Source organism: Blennius ocellaris, assembly GCF_963422515.1.
Source record: "Blennius ocellaris genome assembly, chromosome: 9".
Classification (NCBI taxonomy): Eukaryota; Metazoa; Chordata; class Actinopteri; order Blenniiformes; family Blenniidae; genus Blennius; species Blennius ocellaris.
The window spans coordinates 23,820,891-23,840,230 of NC_137658.1; the positions used below are offsets into that span (position 1 = coordinate 23,820,891).

The 19,340-nt window shown below is 40.1% G+C and overlaps 1 protein-coding gene across 1 annotated transcript in view; it reads right to left on the bottom strand.

Annotated features, from left to right (window-relative positions):
• Window positions 1-2,305: 2,305 nt before the first annotated feature.
• The window catches only part of htr4 (5-hydroxytryptamine receptor 4), a gene marked incomplete at its 3' end in the record, with an annotated part of 120,140 nt that continues 103,105 nt past the window's right edge, over window positions 2,306-19,340 (bottom strand). The window contains exon 6 of the mRNA XM_080502130.1: window positions 2,306-2,384. Coding sequence (XP_080358256.1) covers window positions 2,306-2,384 — 79 coding nt within the window. The remainder of the gene's footprint in view (window positions 2,385-19,340) is intronic.

Consider the following 19,340-nt stretch of genomic DNA (forward strand, 5'->3'; position numbering starts at 1 on the left):
AAGCAGGCTGAGAATAAAAAGATTTCCCCTCATACAATTCCTTCAATTGACTTCATACTCATGTACAAACCACGTGTAATACTTTATACAGTAGCTGTTATCAGATAGAAGTTCTCGGCATCAATTAGAAGAGTAAAACTTGATTTGGTTTCCTCTGCAGCTTTTATTGAAGGAGAAACCTCCCCAGTGAAAGACGAGCAGGAGAAATTTGTAAAGTATGATTGATTGCGACTTACATGCAGACATTTCCCTGCAGTGTTTTTCATGTATTCAAGTGGCGGCACCTCTAATTAATACTTTGTGGAGTGTAAGTGGTGCCTAATCATGTTGTGAGATGCAGCCTTCAGGGATCAGTGAGCGGCCTTTTGATGAAAACACTTCAGAACTGAGTTTCATGGTGAGAGACGCAGCGGGCCTCGAAAGAGATGAGAATTTTAAGCAAAATCGTACACATTTTCAGTTTTTGTTTCAACAATTTTATGTTTGCGCAGGAACGTTTTGAAAACTACGTCAGTTTTCACCGAAACACTATAAATCATATTTTCATGTTGGGCAACACTGGTTGGCACTGTTGTTTGTTTTTGTAATGACACCACACAATCCACTGGAAGTACAACAATTGGAGAAGACATTCTAGTGGACAGACCACTAAGTTGAATTAAGGTGAATGTCTACTCTAAAACTACCAAGTCCCAGGAGAATATGGACTGGGAGTCATGACACTCTGGATACCGCCATTGCTGTTATTGTACGTCTACTGGCAAATGTGCAGAAGAAATATTTACTATGGCCGCAGTGCACATGTACACTGGAACACTGCTGACAGGTTAATGGAAACCCAAAACGAAATGAAAGCTTTGCATTTCACTTGAAAACATTGCATAAACGGGGCCTTTAAAGTGCAAAATACAAACAAGTTGGTAATCTCAGAACATAGAAAAAAAAAAAGGTCTCTAAGTCCATAAATTTAAACAAATGGGAAAAAGAACATTCTTGGTACATTCTTCATCATCGTCTCCAAGGTGAGTGCAGACGGAGGGAATGAATGATGAAGGAAATCGGAAGCAACTATGATGGGGAAAGTGCATTTCATACATAAGACCATCATGTTTCACGCATTCAGCCACACTCAAACACACGTAATCATACAAACACATACGGCTCCTGATGAATCATTATATTGCGAGACGCTCCGCGGTAAAACAATCATCCAGATGCAGCCTGGTGGAGCCATGAGCACAGTGTGAGGAAGCAGCCTCTGTAATAATGACACACTTTGACAGTTCAGGTGAAGGGTTTTCACTGGCCTCGCAGACACAAATGTCCTCTTAAAGACCTCATAAAATGAAAAAATACATGTCCTTCACTTTTGTATTGTGTCTTTCAGCTGATGTGACTCCATATCAGTGCCACGTAATTGAATTTTGAAGCATTTTTGCATCAAATTTTCTCTTCCCATGAAACTGTTTAGGAAATGTTGGTTGAAGTTACAAGCTCTAAGCTTCTGAGCTCCTTCGCTGTGACGCATTTGCATCTTTGCTGTTTGTTATCTTCGCTGCAACACCTGCACTACCAGCTGTAACTGATGGGGGGGGGAGGTCACGCATGATCAGCACAATTAAAAAAAGTTTTTGCAAGAATTTGTGAAGTATCCAGAAATATATACTACTTGGATATCATTTTATGGACTCTTCAATGAGAAGTTAACATAGTGATTAACACAAATAGAAAATATAGTTTTCTTAAACTCTGCATCTTTCCTTCTCTTTTAAAGGCTAATTTTCCCAACTTGAGGAGCAACCTTCTAAAATCTAAAGTCAATGCTTCTGACTTTTCAATGGAGAAAAAACAAAAAGGAGCATCATTTCGTAATCAGAACATAGGTCCACGGTATCAAATAGCTTTGGCAACATAATGCACGTCCATGTCTCCTGGGTAGAGTCGTCCATCACAGAGATCCTCCAGGACACCAGATCGGTTCCAAGACAAGCTGGACTCCACAGTTTGGCTCTGGGTGAGTTTTATTCACTGACACAGAACAACCGGTGTGACACAGAACTGGTTTCACACATTCACAGACCTCGGGTCAAGTTTGAGTTGAGCTGAGGAATCAGACGCCCTCCCCTTTCCTGGAAATGTCCTCTTCGATCCTCCACAGCCCACCTGGAGGTCCAGTTTGGAGTTCTGCTGGGTGGTGTTGCGGGCAGGGATGTGTGAAGGCTGCGGTGAGTTTCCGTCAACTCGCCAGTGACACAGGGACGGCCGAGGCCGCAGGGAATGTGACTGGAATCTGGAGTCACATTGGTCACAAGCAGGACTCGTGGGATTCTGTGTGCAGAGACATTTTCTGCTCTGTGTGGTTCCCGTTCTGAAGAACTGAATACCTGAAAGAAAAAGAGGAAGAGAAGATTGCTTCAGAGATGAAATAGGAGCACATAAATCCTTATGGAGTGGGACATTTCTAATGTGCATGCAAAACATCATGATTTAAAATTTAAAGAGGTCATATTATGCAAAATTCACTTCCTAATGGTTTTCCATCAGTACTAATCGTCTCCATACCAGGAACGACGCCCCAAAAGTGAAGAAATTCTGTCCTCTCTCTCCCTGGCTGGTTTCAGTTTTTAAAACGTGTGTTGCTCCAACCAGCCAATCAGAAATCAAACCCTATATAGTGTCATCGGGGGTTTAGCCAATCACAATCAAGGTAGGCTCCTCCCCTTTGACTCCTCCCACAATTAGGCAGCTCTGCTTTGGCACATGGAACCATGAGAGGAAGTACTTCCTCCTCTCCCCATAGATGGGCATGAGTGGGCGGAGCCAGTCCAGTTCACACAGACACAGCAGATTCTGAATGCAGCAATGGGAACTGAATGAATCAGTTCCCATTGAAAAATGTTACAAGAAGAAAAAAAAGAAAAAGAAAAAGAAAAAAAAGATGTTATAATAGTATTTTTACTGGAACTTCTGACAATTTCTCTCTTGCTTCTGTTCTCTCTCCATTTCGGTGAAAACATCAGCATCTTGTCATATCCAGGTCAGCCTCTTGTCTTTTTCTAAGTGCCACCACGTCTAAATCACAAAACACAGCCGGTCTTTATCCTCCTGTCGATCTTCCTTTTCAACCAAGCTCGGACTCTGATTGTTAGGAAATGCGTCAGCTGTAAGGACAATTCCCATTTTGATAAAGTATTTTTTTAAATCTCCTGTATTTGTCACTATCTGCAGTTAAAGGCACAATAAATAATCCCATTTAAGGCCAATGTGAATGTAAACACTACTATTATAATAAATCAACCCTATCTGATTTAAACTATAATACAAACGACAACACCGACACCCAACATGACAGAACAAAGCATTGTAGGATTGATCCGACGACTAAATAGAAAGATATTCTTGAGGTATATAAACCCAGACATCAATCCGATCACTCCCTTCAATATTCATCTAAACAGGGCTAAATAAATAATCAAACAGATTTCAATCCCAAAAATTCCGACCATGTAAACACAGATATTAATTGACCATCGTCGCTGTACAATGAACAGTTAAAACTTGAAAACTGCAGCGTTACTCATACACAGCAAACACCTCCAGCACCAACATAAACTATGAGAAAACTCTTGTGTTTCTCTGTCATCAGCCTCTAATTAAAGACACAAAACACTGGCTTCACCCGTCTGTTTGGACGGATGAAGCCAAAGTGCAGCAGGAGGTTCAGGAGAATAGTAGAATTCCTTTGAGACAAAGTTGAGAAACATAAAAACATCCCAGTCGGTCTTGTGTTGTTTTTTTTCTTTCAAAACAGTTTAGACCTGACAGACCTTTATAAAAATGCAATATGATTGTGTAAAACTTTGTAATTTTCTCCTGATGGAAACTGAGTCATTTCTTAACATTGTTCAGTCGCTTCTTACTGGAAATGCGACCATGCAGCGAGTTACAGGAGCGTGATTCAGAGAAGCTTTCAGCCTCAGCCACACTTTGACTCAGATGACATTGGTGGTACTGGAGTGATAGTGAAAAGCCAGGCTGAGGTGGAAGAATTGGTCGGTGTGTTCTATTAAAAGGCTTTAGAGCCTCTTGGCTGACTTTATTTGGAGTATGTGTACGTCAAGACAGACTGAGAGACTGAGGCCTAGAAATATGAAATACTGTCAATTTAAAGCTAAAAAACATCCTTAGTGGTAGGAAAGAAAAAAGAAAAAAACAGCTCCTCTGTACTACTGACCTGGAACAAGTTGAAATGGCTATAAAGCAACATGACATCTTTCAATTTAAGTATTTAATATTTCTTTGCTCTTTTGTGACATCTCCATCGTGTGAGACATTCACCTTTAAAAAGCTCAAATACGGACTATTTGTTGATAACATTTAACCAAGACAAATACAGTCGAACACATTTTAATTCAGGGTTTACAAAAAGTCCCATTCCATCTTGAGTGGGCTTGAGTTGGCCGAACCGGCAACAAACGTTCAAGTTTTTTTTGTTGTTGCTGTGGTGCCGAGTATGTGTGATGAGAATGTCTATTTTAGTGAACCAAACAATTCTACCAAAATCTACTACCTCCAAAATAAAGCCAATTTTTATTAAACCTTCTGGTGTAAAATGGAGTGAAATGTCCAGAAAGCTTCTCATATAGTTGTTGCATTATGCAGGTTTTTTACAAACTCACTCTGGCAGCATGGCTTTGAGGTTAATGCTTTTAAGCTGATATCTCAGCACGGGTCTCGGTGTTGTTCTGTTTATTATTCTTAAAAAGAAATTGGAAAAAAGCCTATGTAGTCTTTGAAATGTTTAAAATTTTCTTGATGGTTTGGTTGGATTGTAGCCTCTTGTTTTGTTTTAGCCCACAGACCTTATGCTTGACATCCCTGACTGAGGCCACTTTCCCTCACTGTAGGTCTTTATGCTCAATTCAGAATTTTTGCTTGGAGAAACATTTTTTACGTGATCATTCACATTACATTTTAATCGTGACCTCTGCCAGGCTGCCATGGGATGTGATCAGACCAGATGTTTTTGAGCCCCAGAGTGCAGAAGACAATGGTCATGGAGGTAAATATGGACGCCACGCCGGTCAGCACCAGAGTTGTTTACCGTTTAAGCCCAAACAGCAAAAAACCCACACACCTCAATAAAAACCAGCTCAAACCTCAGCCTGTGTAGAAATCATGTTAACGCCCTAAAGCTATTATATGTGTGATAAAGAACACGTCATAAACACACAAATGCACGAAAATATACAAAGTGAGAAGGAAAATGAGCAAAAAAACTTTGCTTGAGCTGCTTCCTCTGTGACGTCAGTCACACGCCAATGACGAAGCTGTCGCATGTAGAAAAATATCCAAATTGGAACCACGTATAATCAAATAAAACATCGGAATTGCAGCTTTCACATGGCCACAAAACAGGTCAGATATGGGTCACTGTGAGCAACAAATCTGAATGGGGTTGCGTTTGCCTGCAGTGTGAACGAGGCTTCAGAGTCTTAAGAATAGTTCACAACAAGCACATGCATTCACATTCATTCACATCTGCAGGCAACCAACTCAACACATCAAATCAAATCAAATCAAATCAAATCAAATCAAATCAAACTTTATTTATAGAGCACCTTTCATACAAATAAACAGGCAACTCAAAGTGCTTCACATAAAATAAAAATATAAAAACTAGAAATAAAATAGAAACATGCACACACCCAGCCACACCCACCCACACCAACCCTAACTGCCCATAACAGAATATAAAAACTGATATAAGGATGGTGTAAGAATAGCCAGACATCTGTCTTTACATTGTGTGAGGATGACGCTATGAGGTCAGTAAGCAGTACACCAGTGTGCAACATCAATGTGGGTCCCAAAATTGAGAAAGAAACACAGCTTCTACCAGCTTTTCTGAATCACTGTAAAAAACTAAAAACTAACAAATATATTAGCTGCTAAAGCAACGTGAATAATGTGTTAATCAAACTGCTGGAGCAGCTACACTGGCTTGACAATAGAAGCATTTAGCAGCACAAATGATCACATTGACCAACACAATTGTGATGCGATACATCTGTCCTATAATTGGCTCAGACAAGCAATGCAACACAAATCTAAACAGGACATTAAGAGTGAAACAACAGCTTCTTTCAAAGAGTGGTTAAAGTGAACTCCACTGTGGAGTCTGTGGGCCTCGCTGCATTTCAGTGAGTGATTCTCTGCAGTAAACATGCAGGCATGCACATATGCATGTGTGTACACAGTAAATGATTTTGCATTGTGTGTATATGATCGTGTGCATGTGGAGACCGTGTGTGCCCCGCCGCGGGCTTAAAACCATTACGAGCCGTTTACACAAACACCCTGACCAAAGACACTTCCTGCTGCCAAACTGGCCGTGAAATGCACGTTCCAGACAGCCACGAACATTTAGGGCTTTTCTAAAGGAAACAGGCTGCAAACTCTCGCCAGAGCAGAACCCAAAAATTGCTGCCACATTGTGGCTCTAAACCCCCAGCCGGCCTCACTGCGGGGCTGAAACCGCGATCGTATCGAGACTCTTCCAGCTGCAGTCAGGACTGCCACTGGAGGCCTGCTCCGAGGGAAATTATTGAGTTTTATTGTGCTTTCATTGAGTTCTGCCCGGTGACACGTTTTCATTCATCTTAGTCACATGTCATGCAGCTTGTGTCCTAATCACAGCACTTACACAGTAACTGCCGTTATTGCAGTGATATGCTGATAAACAGCCTTTTGAAAACATTAAGTTCCAAAAGCTGTGAGAACAGAGATATTAAAATAACGATTGCTTTGGCAGCACATGTGACGATTTAACACACTGTTGCCCTTTTTTTTTACGGCATCTGTCTTTGTTGTTCTAAAATCAGATCCCAGTTGAGAGCTTTAGGGTTCACACTGAAATGAAAGTGACGTAGAATAAGGGAATTTTAAAGTGGGAGTAAAGTCACAGACCTTGACCTGCATGAAGTGCAGATTCCTTCATCAGCCTCTGAACAAGGTACTCGGTGTGGGCCTACCATGTATCCTGAATACTTAAATAACCAGCACTGCTTATGTCTTCAGTAGAAACTATGGTACGAGGTGTTGCTACAGAATCAACAACATGTACCCGAATGGTCTTACCTCCTTGTTGGAGGCAGAGTGCAGTTATATAAAGAAGCATTCTGTAGAAATCCTACAATTTCAGTCAGAATCTTAAAACCCTCAACACAAAATTGGAATGTTACACATAGAATCATAACCTCATTCTTATTTTGTCCAAGGTGAGGTGTAGGGGAGCTGAACCAATCCTAGCAATCTCATACAAACACTTACAACTTAGTTGTTTAGTCCTCAGTGAAACTAACATGCATGCCTTATGCCACATCGACCCCCTGACCCTGAACTAAAGCACGACACCACAAAAAGCCTTAATGAGCATCAAAATGAACACACAGTGAACGAAATGAACAGATAGAACAGATAGAACCACAAACTGCACCACAGATTTATTCAAACAAATGTATAGAAAAAACACTGTTAGACCCCAAATAGAACACATTTACCTTGAAGTTTCACATGTCATGCATATGAACAATTTATAATAGACATCAGCGTGTGTGCACACCATAAGTTCTTTGTACAGAAAACATCTCCAAAATCCCAAGAAAAAAAAAAACCGTGATGGGTTTGTTTGAGGCGTGTGTTCAGTTTGATACTTGGATCAAATGAAAACCCGCAGCAGGACATGTGGCTGGATCCTTCCTGTGTTTATTTGGGGTTTTATTTGTACACAACTGAGCCAACCGGCCAATTGGCAGAGAGGGAGAGACAGGATGGAGATTTGTTTAATGAGGCCAAGAGAGAGAGAGAGAGAGAGAGAGAGAGAGAGAGAGAGAGAGAGAGAGAGCGAGAGAGAGAGAGAGAGAGAGAGAGAGAGAAAGCCCGGATTGCAAGCAGACTAAACATTTCAACATTTGGGCAGCAATGTGCTGAACATTCATCTTGATGGAGAGCCCTTTAGCAAGACCTTGAAAGTGCTGAATAGCAGATTCTGAATTTTCATTTCAAAGCCTCAGAAGGGAAAAACTTTGTTTCTCAATGGAGATGTTGAGTGACGATGTAAAGTGACGAATCAAAAAATTAATACACTTGTGACCTAAATGTACCTTTGCATGCATTGGTAAAGCTGCCAAACTAACATTTCAGTGTCAACACAACAACATCGATTGAAGATACATACGAGGTTTAATTACTATAAATCCTATTGTAAGATCTGCCACATTAAACTCAATGAAGTTTCCCCTGTGGTAAAACGCTACAAGTTTTACCTGCTTATCCTGTAGAATTTGAAGTAAGAAATCAGTCTAACAAGCCTAATAAACTAAACAGCCACCTGAATAAAACTTTGCATAACACCAGTGAGTGATAAAACAATCCGTCCAGTGCTTGAGAGCATCTTCAGCTTTATTAACACCAACTTTATGATGCCATTGGTGAATCACATTAACCTGAGAAACAACCTTTTCAAACTCAACACTTGTTCTTGCTTTATTAATGAGTCTGTGGAGGAGATTTTCACGCAGCATCCAGATGGCAGTGTAGTGCTCTGGTGAGAGCTTACCAAAGGTTAATTCATAGGTTAATAAAAGAGATAGAGAAAGCTGACATAAAGGTTTTTTTTTGTTTTTTGTTTTAAATTAGTTAGATTAAAGTGATGAAAAAACCCCAAGAATCTTTAACATGTTAAAACCACATCGTAGCTGGATTTTTGTTGGACTCTGTTTACAAACAGAACTGAAAGTGGTGATTTAAGCCTAGAGGACCTACTTCAAGCCATCATTCAACCACCGTCGGTATCCAGGCACACCCTCACATGTCAGCCAATCCCTGCTGCAGATCAGCTCCTCCCAGCCAATCATCGGCCAGGTCCGGCCTCATAAGCCAGTACGTTCAAGCCTCGCCTGTCTCAGCTGCATGGTTATCCTCCTCCACTCGCGTCTTTGACGCCCATCATCCAGCCGCAGCCGTACTCGACCTGAACTGTTCACCTCACGCTCCTTCACTCTCACCCCAACCGGTCAGCAGAACGCCGCCACCTCTGAGTCTGGTTCTGCAAAGGTTTCTTCCCATCAGAGGGAGTTTTTCCTTTCCACAGTCGCTCACGTGGATCTGCTGGGTTTCTCAACGTCAAAAGAAATGAATCGCCTACTCGTCTCAGGCTTCATTTTCGTCACTACCAGTGTCCGGGCTCCGGGAGAAAGACTAATCCCAGATCTTCATGTTCATGCAACCATTACTCATTGCAGTCTTCCGCCGGGGTCTGAGCACCAAATAACTTTCTAAGCAATAAAGCTAACGCATATTGTATCTGTGAGTCTGCAGTTTATGAAGAATGTCTAAATGACTGTTTTTTCCACTGAGAATATCCTGGACTTGAATCTGGGCTTGGGCTACTGCGCACGTGTGACTTGTTTAGTTGTTTTCTACAGGTTCTTCTACTTCATCTCAGTCTGAAAACATGAGCCCTAATGTTTTCTCCTCTTATTCAGCTGTAATTGGCTCCAGTGCACCTCAAAACTCTGTACGTTAAAATAGTATAGAAGATGGGTTTAATTGATGACTGAAAATCAACATTTTGTGAACATCATCTTCAGTACCGGAAAGCCTCAAACTGTATTCTCACTGTTTTCATGTTTGACAGGAACAATGAATATTTACTCTGGCTGGGGGAATTTTTAGCACATCTTGTGTTCCTCCTAGTTTATTCAAATCTAATGATTCAATCATAAACTTGTGCATCCTGTAGCTCTCTCTCGCTCTCTCTTCCTCTCCAATTGTGCTGATGACTCCACTCGTGCCGTCTGAAGAGGATGATTTTATCATTCCAATCAGGAAGCCCCTTTTCTTTCCCTGCTCTTTGCTTTCTCTTTTTGTCTCTCGCTCGGAGCTCGATCAGATCTCCGCCTACCAAGACAGCGAGTGGCCTGCCTATTTCAGTCACAAGCAGCTTGAAGCACCAGCTCACAGCCACGATAATAAAATGAGGAAGAGGATCAGGATGGAAGGATGATGAATACGTGACGAATACAATACACCGGAATTTGAATAGGGAATAGATTTCTCAGAAATGAGGCAACTGCACATGAAGAATGTTATGTCAAGCTTGTTTGGAGGTAACACCCTTGAGGAGAGTTTACATGGGGTTCTGCAAAAGAAACACTTTATTTCAAGAACACAATGACTTTCTGAGGCTTAAAAAACATATTTCATATATGAAGTTTGCAATCCAGTCCTCTGACCTGGAAGGAAATCTATTTGTAACCTTGCGCAGGTGAGCAGGAGCAATATGAGTCTTCAATGTCAAATAAATAACAACAGGTCAACGCCTCAACAGCAGCAGCAAAGGGTAAAGTTTTATTTGAGGGCAAAGAAAAGATGAGAAATAGAAGAGTTGAAATTTTTATATATGAAAGAACTCCAAAAACGTCCTATTTTGGTAAAAAAAACTAAACAGGATTACCGCTCAGGAGCTGATTTGATACTGATTTTGTAACTGCAAAATCTGTCTATCAATCAGAATTCTAAGAAGCTAAAGCCGCTTTACTGACATTAGGTTACTGAGAGAATCTGGAAATTGGACTTTTGTGGGATTAAACCTTGCCGGCTTGTTTTATTTCTTTCCTCTTCTTGTTTGATGAGACTCTGAAGATGTGTCAGAGAGCATTAGGGCAAACCGAGAGCTTTTTAACCAGGGCCAAAGAAACCAATCTGCAGCAGGTCAACAGAGCAGAGAAACAGAAAAGTGAAACACGGGTGGAATGTGGCGGCATGGATCCACGTTGTGTCACAGCAATCGAGCACAATTAAGACTTCATATGAGAAACGGGGGAAAACTGAGGTTTTTGTGAAAGCTTGTACAGACATGTACAAGGACTAGCAATGCAAAAAAACCAACCCCAAACTCAACAGCTTAAAGATTGTTGCGCAGCCTTTTGTTCATTTTAATTTCTGAATAGAAGCTTCTCTTGTGACGAGTTCGTCGTGCAGCCTTGTGATGCATCAATATTAAGCTTCACATATGTTTGTCTTTATATCATTTGAAAAAAAAAATGTCTCTGCATTTTATCATCTCATCTTAGTTTGGCCTCACAAACATCTTGTCTTCTTGCAGCTTCAGCAGAGACAGACGGCTTCAGCGAGACGTACGTGTTGTCCTGTGTGTTTCTTCAGGGAGTCCAGAGCTCAAACGCAAATAGAAGAGTTGAATAAGAAAGTCTGAAGTCATCCAAAGAGCCATCTGTCCCAAAGTGCAGTGTGAGGACGCACTCAAACGTCTTCTCGTGTTAGTTCCAAAAGAATGATGTTCTCTCTGCAAACTACCAAAATGACCCTGAAGCAAGGAGGGGAACACGTCAATGGATGCTGCCGATGAAACACAATATTGTGAAGTGACACCCCAACCTCTGGCAGTAAGACTGATTATTTTTATTATATTTCCAACACCTGGTTTATTCTCTTAAAATCTCATTTATTCCCATGAAAAGTTTGTAACTTCTGGAGAATATTGCAGCCCTGAATAAAACATGCAAAGGATGGATAGAGGCCCCTCGTGGACAAACTGTGTGGTCCATCTAGTGCAGTAAATCAAATCGGGTGAGAATTCATAACATTTCAGCCTCAGAGTTCTGCTTATCAGCATATAAAACACCACAGTCATCCTCCATATTTTTCATCAACTTGTTTCGTAAGGATCTGATGACAGACAGTTTCACCACGAGCTGTGAGGGATTAGATGGCAGAGCGTTGCAGAGCGACTCGATGCAAACAAAAAAACTTTCCCCCTTTTATTCTGTCACAATGATACCTTCTACAATTCCAGGCTCAGTTTCAGAAAGAGACGGTGGCAGGGTGTCTGTTACAGCTCTGCGCAAGCTTTTCTGGGGTCGAAACTGAAACTGCATAAAGAGATATAGAAAAGTTGAGTTGGCGACAATTGTATTTTGCTTGTACCGTTGTCACTCCATGATGAGAGGCTTTGAGCCACATGGGCTTCAACCCAACTGGAGTCTGCATCTAAAGCTGTTCTGCAGGCAGGGCGAGCCGCAACGCAGAGAGAAAACTGCAATGGGATGTTGACCTACTGATAACAGGGAGCCAGTCAACATTGGCAACACGGAAAAAGAAAAAAAAATGTGTTTATATTGCGATCTATTGTCGTCTCTAATGCTCACAGACTTTAATCTTTCGTGAAAGCTCTTCCTCTCCGAAGTTTCAATTGTCTGGGATTTCTGCATCACCTTTTGTTGTTCGGCGATCGAATTTCAAATATTAAAAGTTTACAACAGAGAGAAAGTATACGGTGGCGATGCAGGAAGGTTTCTGGAAAACCCACTACATTGTGCATCCATCCATCTTTCCACCCGTCCACCCACCCACTCCTCCGTCCATCCATCCATCCAAACAGAAACAACGGTCACACAGGCACAACTACAGGCATTTAGTCACAAATTAACCAAATATTCATCTGATCTTTGTGAAAAACAGATTGCGTCGAACCAGACCAGCACCCACAAGTGGGCCCAACATAAAAACTACGTTGTTTTCAGGGTTTCTGCTATTTCCATGGTAACCGACATGGTTGGCATTTATACGTGAAGCTTTTCTGAGACAAAAACGCAGAAATGATGCCTTGTCACTTCAAAGGTTATGGTGTAAATGGGGCATTAATGTTATTGCTGTGCATTGGAAGACTTATACCTTATCGAAGGTAATTATCAAAGCAAATTTTACATTTTAAAATGTGTAACAGAGGACTGCATGTAGAGTCATGTATGAATCTACTTTTTGTTGTAGATATCACATTATATAAGACCTGAAATTCACCAGGAAGGAATTGAATGCAACAGTAAAATAATAATGGCGAACAGCAAAAGCAACTTTAAATAATTTGATTTCATATGATACCCAACTCTTATCATTGCTGCGTGGTTCAGGCTCGCTATGTGGTTTAGTCATTTGTCACCTGACCCTTCTGTGTTCTTCAGTGTTGTTTTTTCATGATTCTGCTGCAACACTGGTTTTGGCAGATGTTCTATAAATGAACTCAACTTTGAGTTCTGAATACAAAACTGGAGATCAGCAGATTTCACTGATGATGTCATATTGCTGTTCATCTTGTGCTTTCCAGAGCTGCATAATTATATAGAACAAACTCAAAAAGCCGAGAAAAACAGGCCCCTAATGGCAGATATCCTTTGTGGTTATTTCTGGTAATTTTCTAAGTGATGCTCTCTTTTTCCTCTAACCTTGTGTCTGTACTCTCTAAGTTTTTTTCTTTTTCTCTTGGCCGAAGCGGGTCAGGTAGCAGAGTCCATATCATCTTCTTTGATTTTGCTCGTCTGTCACGTTGTGTGTGGGCGTACTGAGCCCACCTGCAGGGGTGAGTCCAGGATGAAAACAGTGACGTTCTGCTCCGTTTGTCTGAGGACATTAAAGCTGGACGCCGCCGCCAAGCGAGGCGGTAGGAAATACATAGGAAACACAACATATGCTCTTCTACGTTTATCTGGGTGAACGCACACAGCAATGCTGGTGAAACCTTAAAGATGCTAAAAAAAATAGATGGAGAAGCGTCACTTTCGAGTGTGTGTGTGTGTGTGTGTGTGTGTGTGTGTGTGTAAGGGGTGACAGCAGGCTCTCAGTAGAGCAGAGATTTTATTATTTCTGGATGACCGACGTCTGAAAAGCAACATTCCTCAGCTAATTGCTTACATGACCCGAATGAAGGGAGCCAACCTCGCTGTGTGTTTGTACATGAAAGCGAATTAAAGCACACAGTTTGTTACAACCCGCAAATAGTTTAAGTCAAGCCTTTAAAGTACTATAGATTAGAATTTGTTCGGTGTAAAAGATTGATGTTAAAAGTTTAAGCAAGTAGATACTGCATGTCTGAAAGCACTTCACTTTGACCTTTATGTTTTTCTATTTCATGATACAAGCATATTAAATGTGTGAAGTTAATTGGAAAAGTGCAACATGATATATGTTTTTGCATGATCTCATTTATCCAGGAAGGAAGCACCACAATGCAAAATGAATCATGTATGTAGTACATGAATGGACAGGACCCAGTCCAGTGACCTCATTTAGTTTGCATTGAGCTGCAACATGAAAGTTTTGGGTCTGACAAGATATTGTGATGAGATTTTATTATTCAAATGGAAAAATATGTATCTTAATCCCAAGTGATTCAAACTGTGAAATACGTAAAAATGTCTGTCATTCTCATCCTTTCCATTTCATTGACTTTACTTTGCACTTTTTCCATATTGATATTTGGCGTCTTAAATCACCTGTAACTATCATGCCGTCTCATCAGAGAACCACACGTCACCCCGAGCCGGATGTCTTCACAAACAACAGACGGGCTCCACGCATCCAACGTAGAAACACTAAACTTCGATATGAGAGGCGGAGGTGCTTCACTGCATCACTTCAAAAATGAATGCGTTTCATTTCAAGGAGCAATTTTCAACTCAATCAAATGTGAGTTAAAGGACTTACAGATAAGTCAACTTTACTTGCTGCTTTTCCCCACATTAATATTTGGGGTGTTAAATTACTCACAGATATTACGTTCTCATAGTGAAAAATACAAGCACAAAATCCTACTAAATTTGAATTAATGAACAAAAACTTGAGAATGATGACCAAAGCTCATTGTTGATTTGTCATACGATGAATCACCTTACTTTTCCTTCCGACTGAAGTGTCTCAATGTTATTAACCCCAAAGTAAAAATCTACCTTTCTGGCAGCAAAACGTATTCCTCCATCTCTGATTTGATGCTGATTATTTCTTGCTAGCGAAACAGTCGATCTGGTTGTCTGAACTAATCAGATCCTCCTCCACTAACAGAAGAGGTTTTATTTTTCTTCCCCATGTCTTCATCTGACAGGAGATTAACAGATGATTGCAGCAGTAACCTGAAGGCAGCCGGACAACTCCAGCTCCACAGTCGTTCGCTAGATTTCTCAAACATTTACTAGTTTGATGGTGATAATAGGTATATTTGTTATGGCTTATATAATAAGACCATAACAAATACAGTAGAACAGGTAAATGATTAACACCAGTAGGGGTTTTTATATCTTAAAAAAAAAATATTTGAAACACCAAATAATAAAAACTACGCAAAGAACCCAAAGACATTAAGAGGACTTCAGAAACCAAAAACTAAACCCCATATCGCAATGAAACAAAGCTTTATTCCAGGGAGAAGAAAGAAAATACATCGAGCAGGAAGATACTGATCTAATATTAGCTTTAAGCAGCGACCAGGCGCCTTTTTCATAACCAACCACAGACCAACAACACCAGTCAAAATCTAATAAAACGTCAACTATGACTGAAAACAAAAGCTTGAGCGTTCTGTCAATTAATTTTTGGTCTCCTGGGTGAAGCCGGAGTGCCGACATTCATGAGTCAAGAATGAAACTAAACTCACTATATTGTGCCGCTTCATTTGATGTTTTTCAGAGGTACTTTTGTTTCAGCTATTTGAATTAAGAAAAACAATTAAGGAAAAAAACCTGCTTTCATTTCGGGTTATATGTAGGTTTGATTGAGAGTCAGTGGGTGGTGGTGGTCGGAGGGGCCGATGGCGCAGTTTAACAGCCTGACTTCAGTCAGTCTGCCCCGGGGCAGCTGTGGCTACATAGTTTACCACCATCCAGTATGGAGTGAATGAATAATGCAATGTAAAGGATCTTTGAATGTCCTGAAAAGTGCTATATAAAACATGCAATATTTTTACTATTACTATTATCATCATTATTATTATTATTATAGGAGACATGTTTCTAATTAGATTGGCAGTAATAAATTTTATATATATATATATATATATATATATATTATACAATATATTATTGTAATAACACTATTTTTTATTAATTTGTTTGTTTATTCTGTATTAATAATTATTATTTATCTGCAAGTTATTGCATCATTGACTTCATGACATTCGGCATGCCCAAACTATTTAACTTATTGTCCCGTTTCACATTACTGGCTGCTGCATGTTTCCTTAAAATATGAAAGTATAAAGGAAACATGCCGAGGTTGATTCTGTATGTGTCATTCAATTTGACTTCATAAAAACTAAAAGAAAAAGAAAGCTTTCAGTTTGGAACAGAGCTGCACAAACCATGGTTGAATACTTTGAACGATTCTTTTAGAAATTAGTGGATTGATTTAACATCTCCGAGCTTTTAGATTATTTTCAGGATAATGGGCATCTGTCGCTCACGTATTCAATTACACATGAGTGCATAGAAAGGTAATTCATTGCAGTTCAGTCAATTGTTTTCATTATATAAAATATATTGCACATGTTAATATGTCAATGATTTCTTAATTACATATTGTTCAGCCCTTCGTGTGGAATTTATCTGAAGTATTTCTATCTTTATTTGACTAAAATAACACCAGATCAGAGCAAAGCAACAAACGGCTGTTCAACTGCAGAAAGTCCACTTTCTTTCCAGCCCTGTTGTTGCTTTATGTTGTCAATATTACTTTTTTGTGGTCACACACAACAACAAAACCAAACAGGATCTTTCATTTGAACCTACATTTTTATTTTACTATAACAACTGGTGGTTTCCTGAGAACATAATCCATAAATCACTTTGGCAGGAACATATTTTTTGTTAAATCTGTGTTTTGAAATGTTTCAAAGCTCCTACAATTTAAAAAAACAGCAACAATGTTTGTCTCTCACTGTGCAGGACTGGAAAAAAACCCTCAATTATAAGGTCAACAAAACACATTTTATTTATTTATATATTCTGTACTTTTAGAAAGCGCTTCAGTCCAGGTATGACTCGTGTATGCAATTCAACCTTAAACACTTGTTTTGATTTGGTTTCATCTGTGATGATCAGTCCCACGTTACCAGGGGATGAATTATTATTGGTCCGAGTTATACCAACTCAAACTCTGGTTTATTAGTGCTTTGCAAGAAAACTCTGAACTCTGGAACAAATGTTTTGATTCACTAATCCTCGCGTGTCGCGTCTTTGCCCTCATGTGCTGCAGCGTTCATGTTTTGTGGTCTTCTCCCTGTTTAAATATCTCTGAATGCATCACCCTGGGCTCCGTGGCTGCGGCCTGTGGCAGAACAATCGTCCTCCTCAGAGGAAAGTCTTCCATCTCAGAATTACAATCAGCAAATAACCAATAAAATACTTTAACAGAGTTTATAAGTTTTTGTGCATTTTTGCTGTAATTCACTTGCATCTTCACTCCTTCCCTCTCCTGTCTGCTGCCTCACCACGGAGGCCCTGTTTAAAAAGTTGCTTTTTTTTTTTTAAAGTTAACACAATCCCGCAGTGAAATTTATATCTTTACAACATGGACACCTATTTATATATGCTTATAGACAAGCAGAATGACTGACTGACGTTTGCTTCACGTTATTGGGATATTTTAAGCTGGAAGTGCTTAGAAATGAAAACTCCTTCCTGCAGAGTGTGAGAAATACATTTTGTTGTATCTTTGGCATTACTGTATGGATTTATGCACTGCAGGCAGGTTAATTGTCTAAAAATTGTTGATCAGATTAGTCACAATGATAGATTAAACTGCGTGAACACGTCAATTTTGACAGCACTAATAAAAATCTGATTGAACCTTAATTTTGCCTGGACGAGTAGGCTTCGACGTTTTGATTGATTTGATCGAAAGAAACAAAACAAAGTGAAATAAAAAAAAAAAGAGGAGATGGGCATAAAAATACATTTATTGTAACGATATAGAAGGTTTCATCAACCAGAAGAGCTGCAGGTGTGTAGTATTTTTCATCAATTCGTTGCATTCTTTAATCACACCCTGTTTGTCTCGTGTCCTTCATCCTGTACGTGTGAAACGAACCGGCAGAAACTGAAACCATCTGTCTAATCTACATGGACGTGTGCTGCCATGTGCGTTCCAACATGCCTCCCATGATGTATGAATGAAACATGACCAGCAGCTGATTGGGAGAGTTTAATCTCTGCTTTGACCCGTTGACCCGCGAGTGTCGAGCCCTGAGGACGGAGACGTCAGTCAGTCTGTTTGTTCATCGTCTGTCAGTTTCAGAGCATGAGACAGTGAAAACCCTGAGGACAGTGTGTTTCAGAGGCTTTGTAGTTAGAACAGATAGTTACAGATAATTACCTTCACCAACAAAAACTGGGGCAAAGGTTATGTTTTTGTCTGCGAGTATTTATTTATTGGTTTGTATGTATGTATGTATGTATGTATGTATGCATTTATTTTTACCATCCGCAAAAACTATTTCCTCGAATTACATGAAATATTTAGAAATGATTTGACCCCATCCAAAGATGGCACCACTACATTCTAAGAGGCATTGTGTTAAAGGGCAAGGCTTAGATCATGAAAAGGTCAAAAAAGTATCATACCACAGTCAGTTCTAATCTGACCGGAAACCGCCAAAATGTTCGTTTTTCAATTCCTAATCCTCTGATATGCCACATGATGCAGTGACGTCATTACCGTGGTTCGTGGTTGGGGAGGGTCACATTGGAATTGTAAAATGTATGTGCATCAGTTTCAAACAGTAATAACATGTAGCAATTCAAACGACCACGACAAATGATGGAAGGAGTGGTGTGGTGGATCAAGTAACCTTGTAATCCATTGGTTTCCATGGTGACAAATGTGGCGTTGCCAAAGGTATGCGCTCTACCGAATGCCCGTTCAAGTTACCAGATGTTTCAAGCAGCAGAGTGGTGTCGTGTTTTGCCCTCTTGCCTCATAAGCAGAAGGTGTAAGTCTGTGCTGGGTGCAGTTTACATGTTCTCCATGTGCATGTGGGGGTTTTGTCCAGTTTCTACTTTCCAAATGAGTGTAATTGGTAACAGCAACACGTCTGAAAGCCTGAGTGTGTATATCTGTCTGTTTTTCTGTTTTCTTCTGTGATGGATTGGCCCATTTCTCTCCTTTTTTGAACTGAAATTGGCTCTGGCAAGTCCAGGTAACAAAGATGGATGGACGGGAGATTTTTCAAGTACCTTATAGGTGCTGTATGGTGTGTACCCCAGGTGGGTATAATACAAACAAATACCTTCCCACTGTGCAACAGTGGTCCAGATGATGGGGTTGAGTGATGAGGCCAAAAAGGTTGCTGTTCATTCTGGCTCTCTTGAAGACAGAACATGTTATTGTACGTTAAGGAATCACGTGACCAAGGTGAACAGAGTGAAAAAGAAAAAAGTATTTTCAAAAGAGAATCTCCGACAGTGGTACAGACAGTAAGAGAATGTGGAATGTAC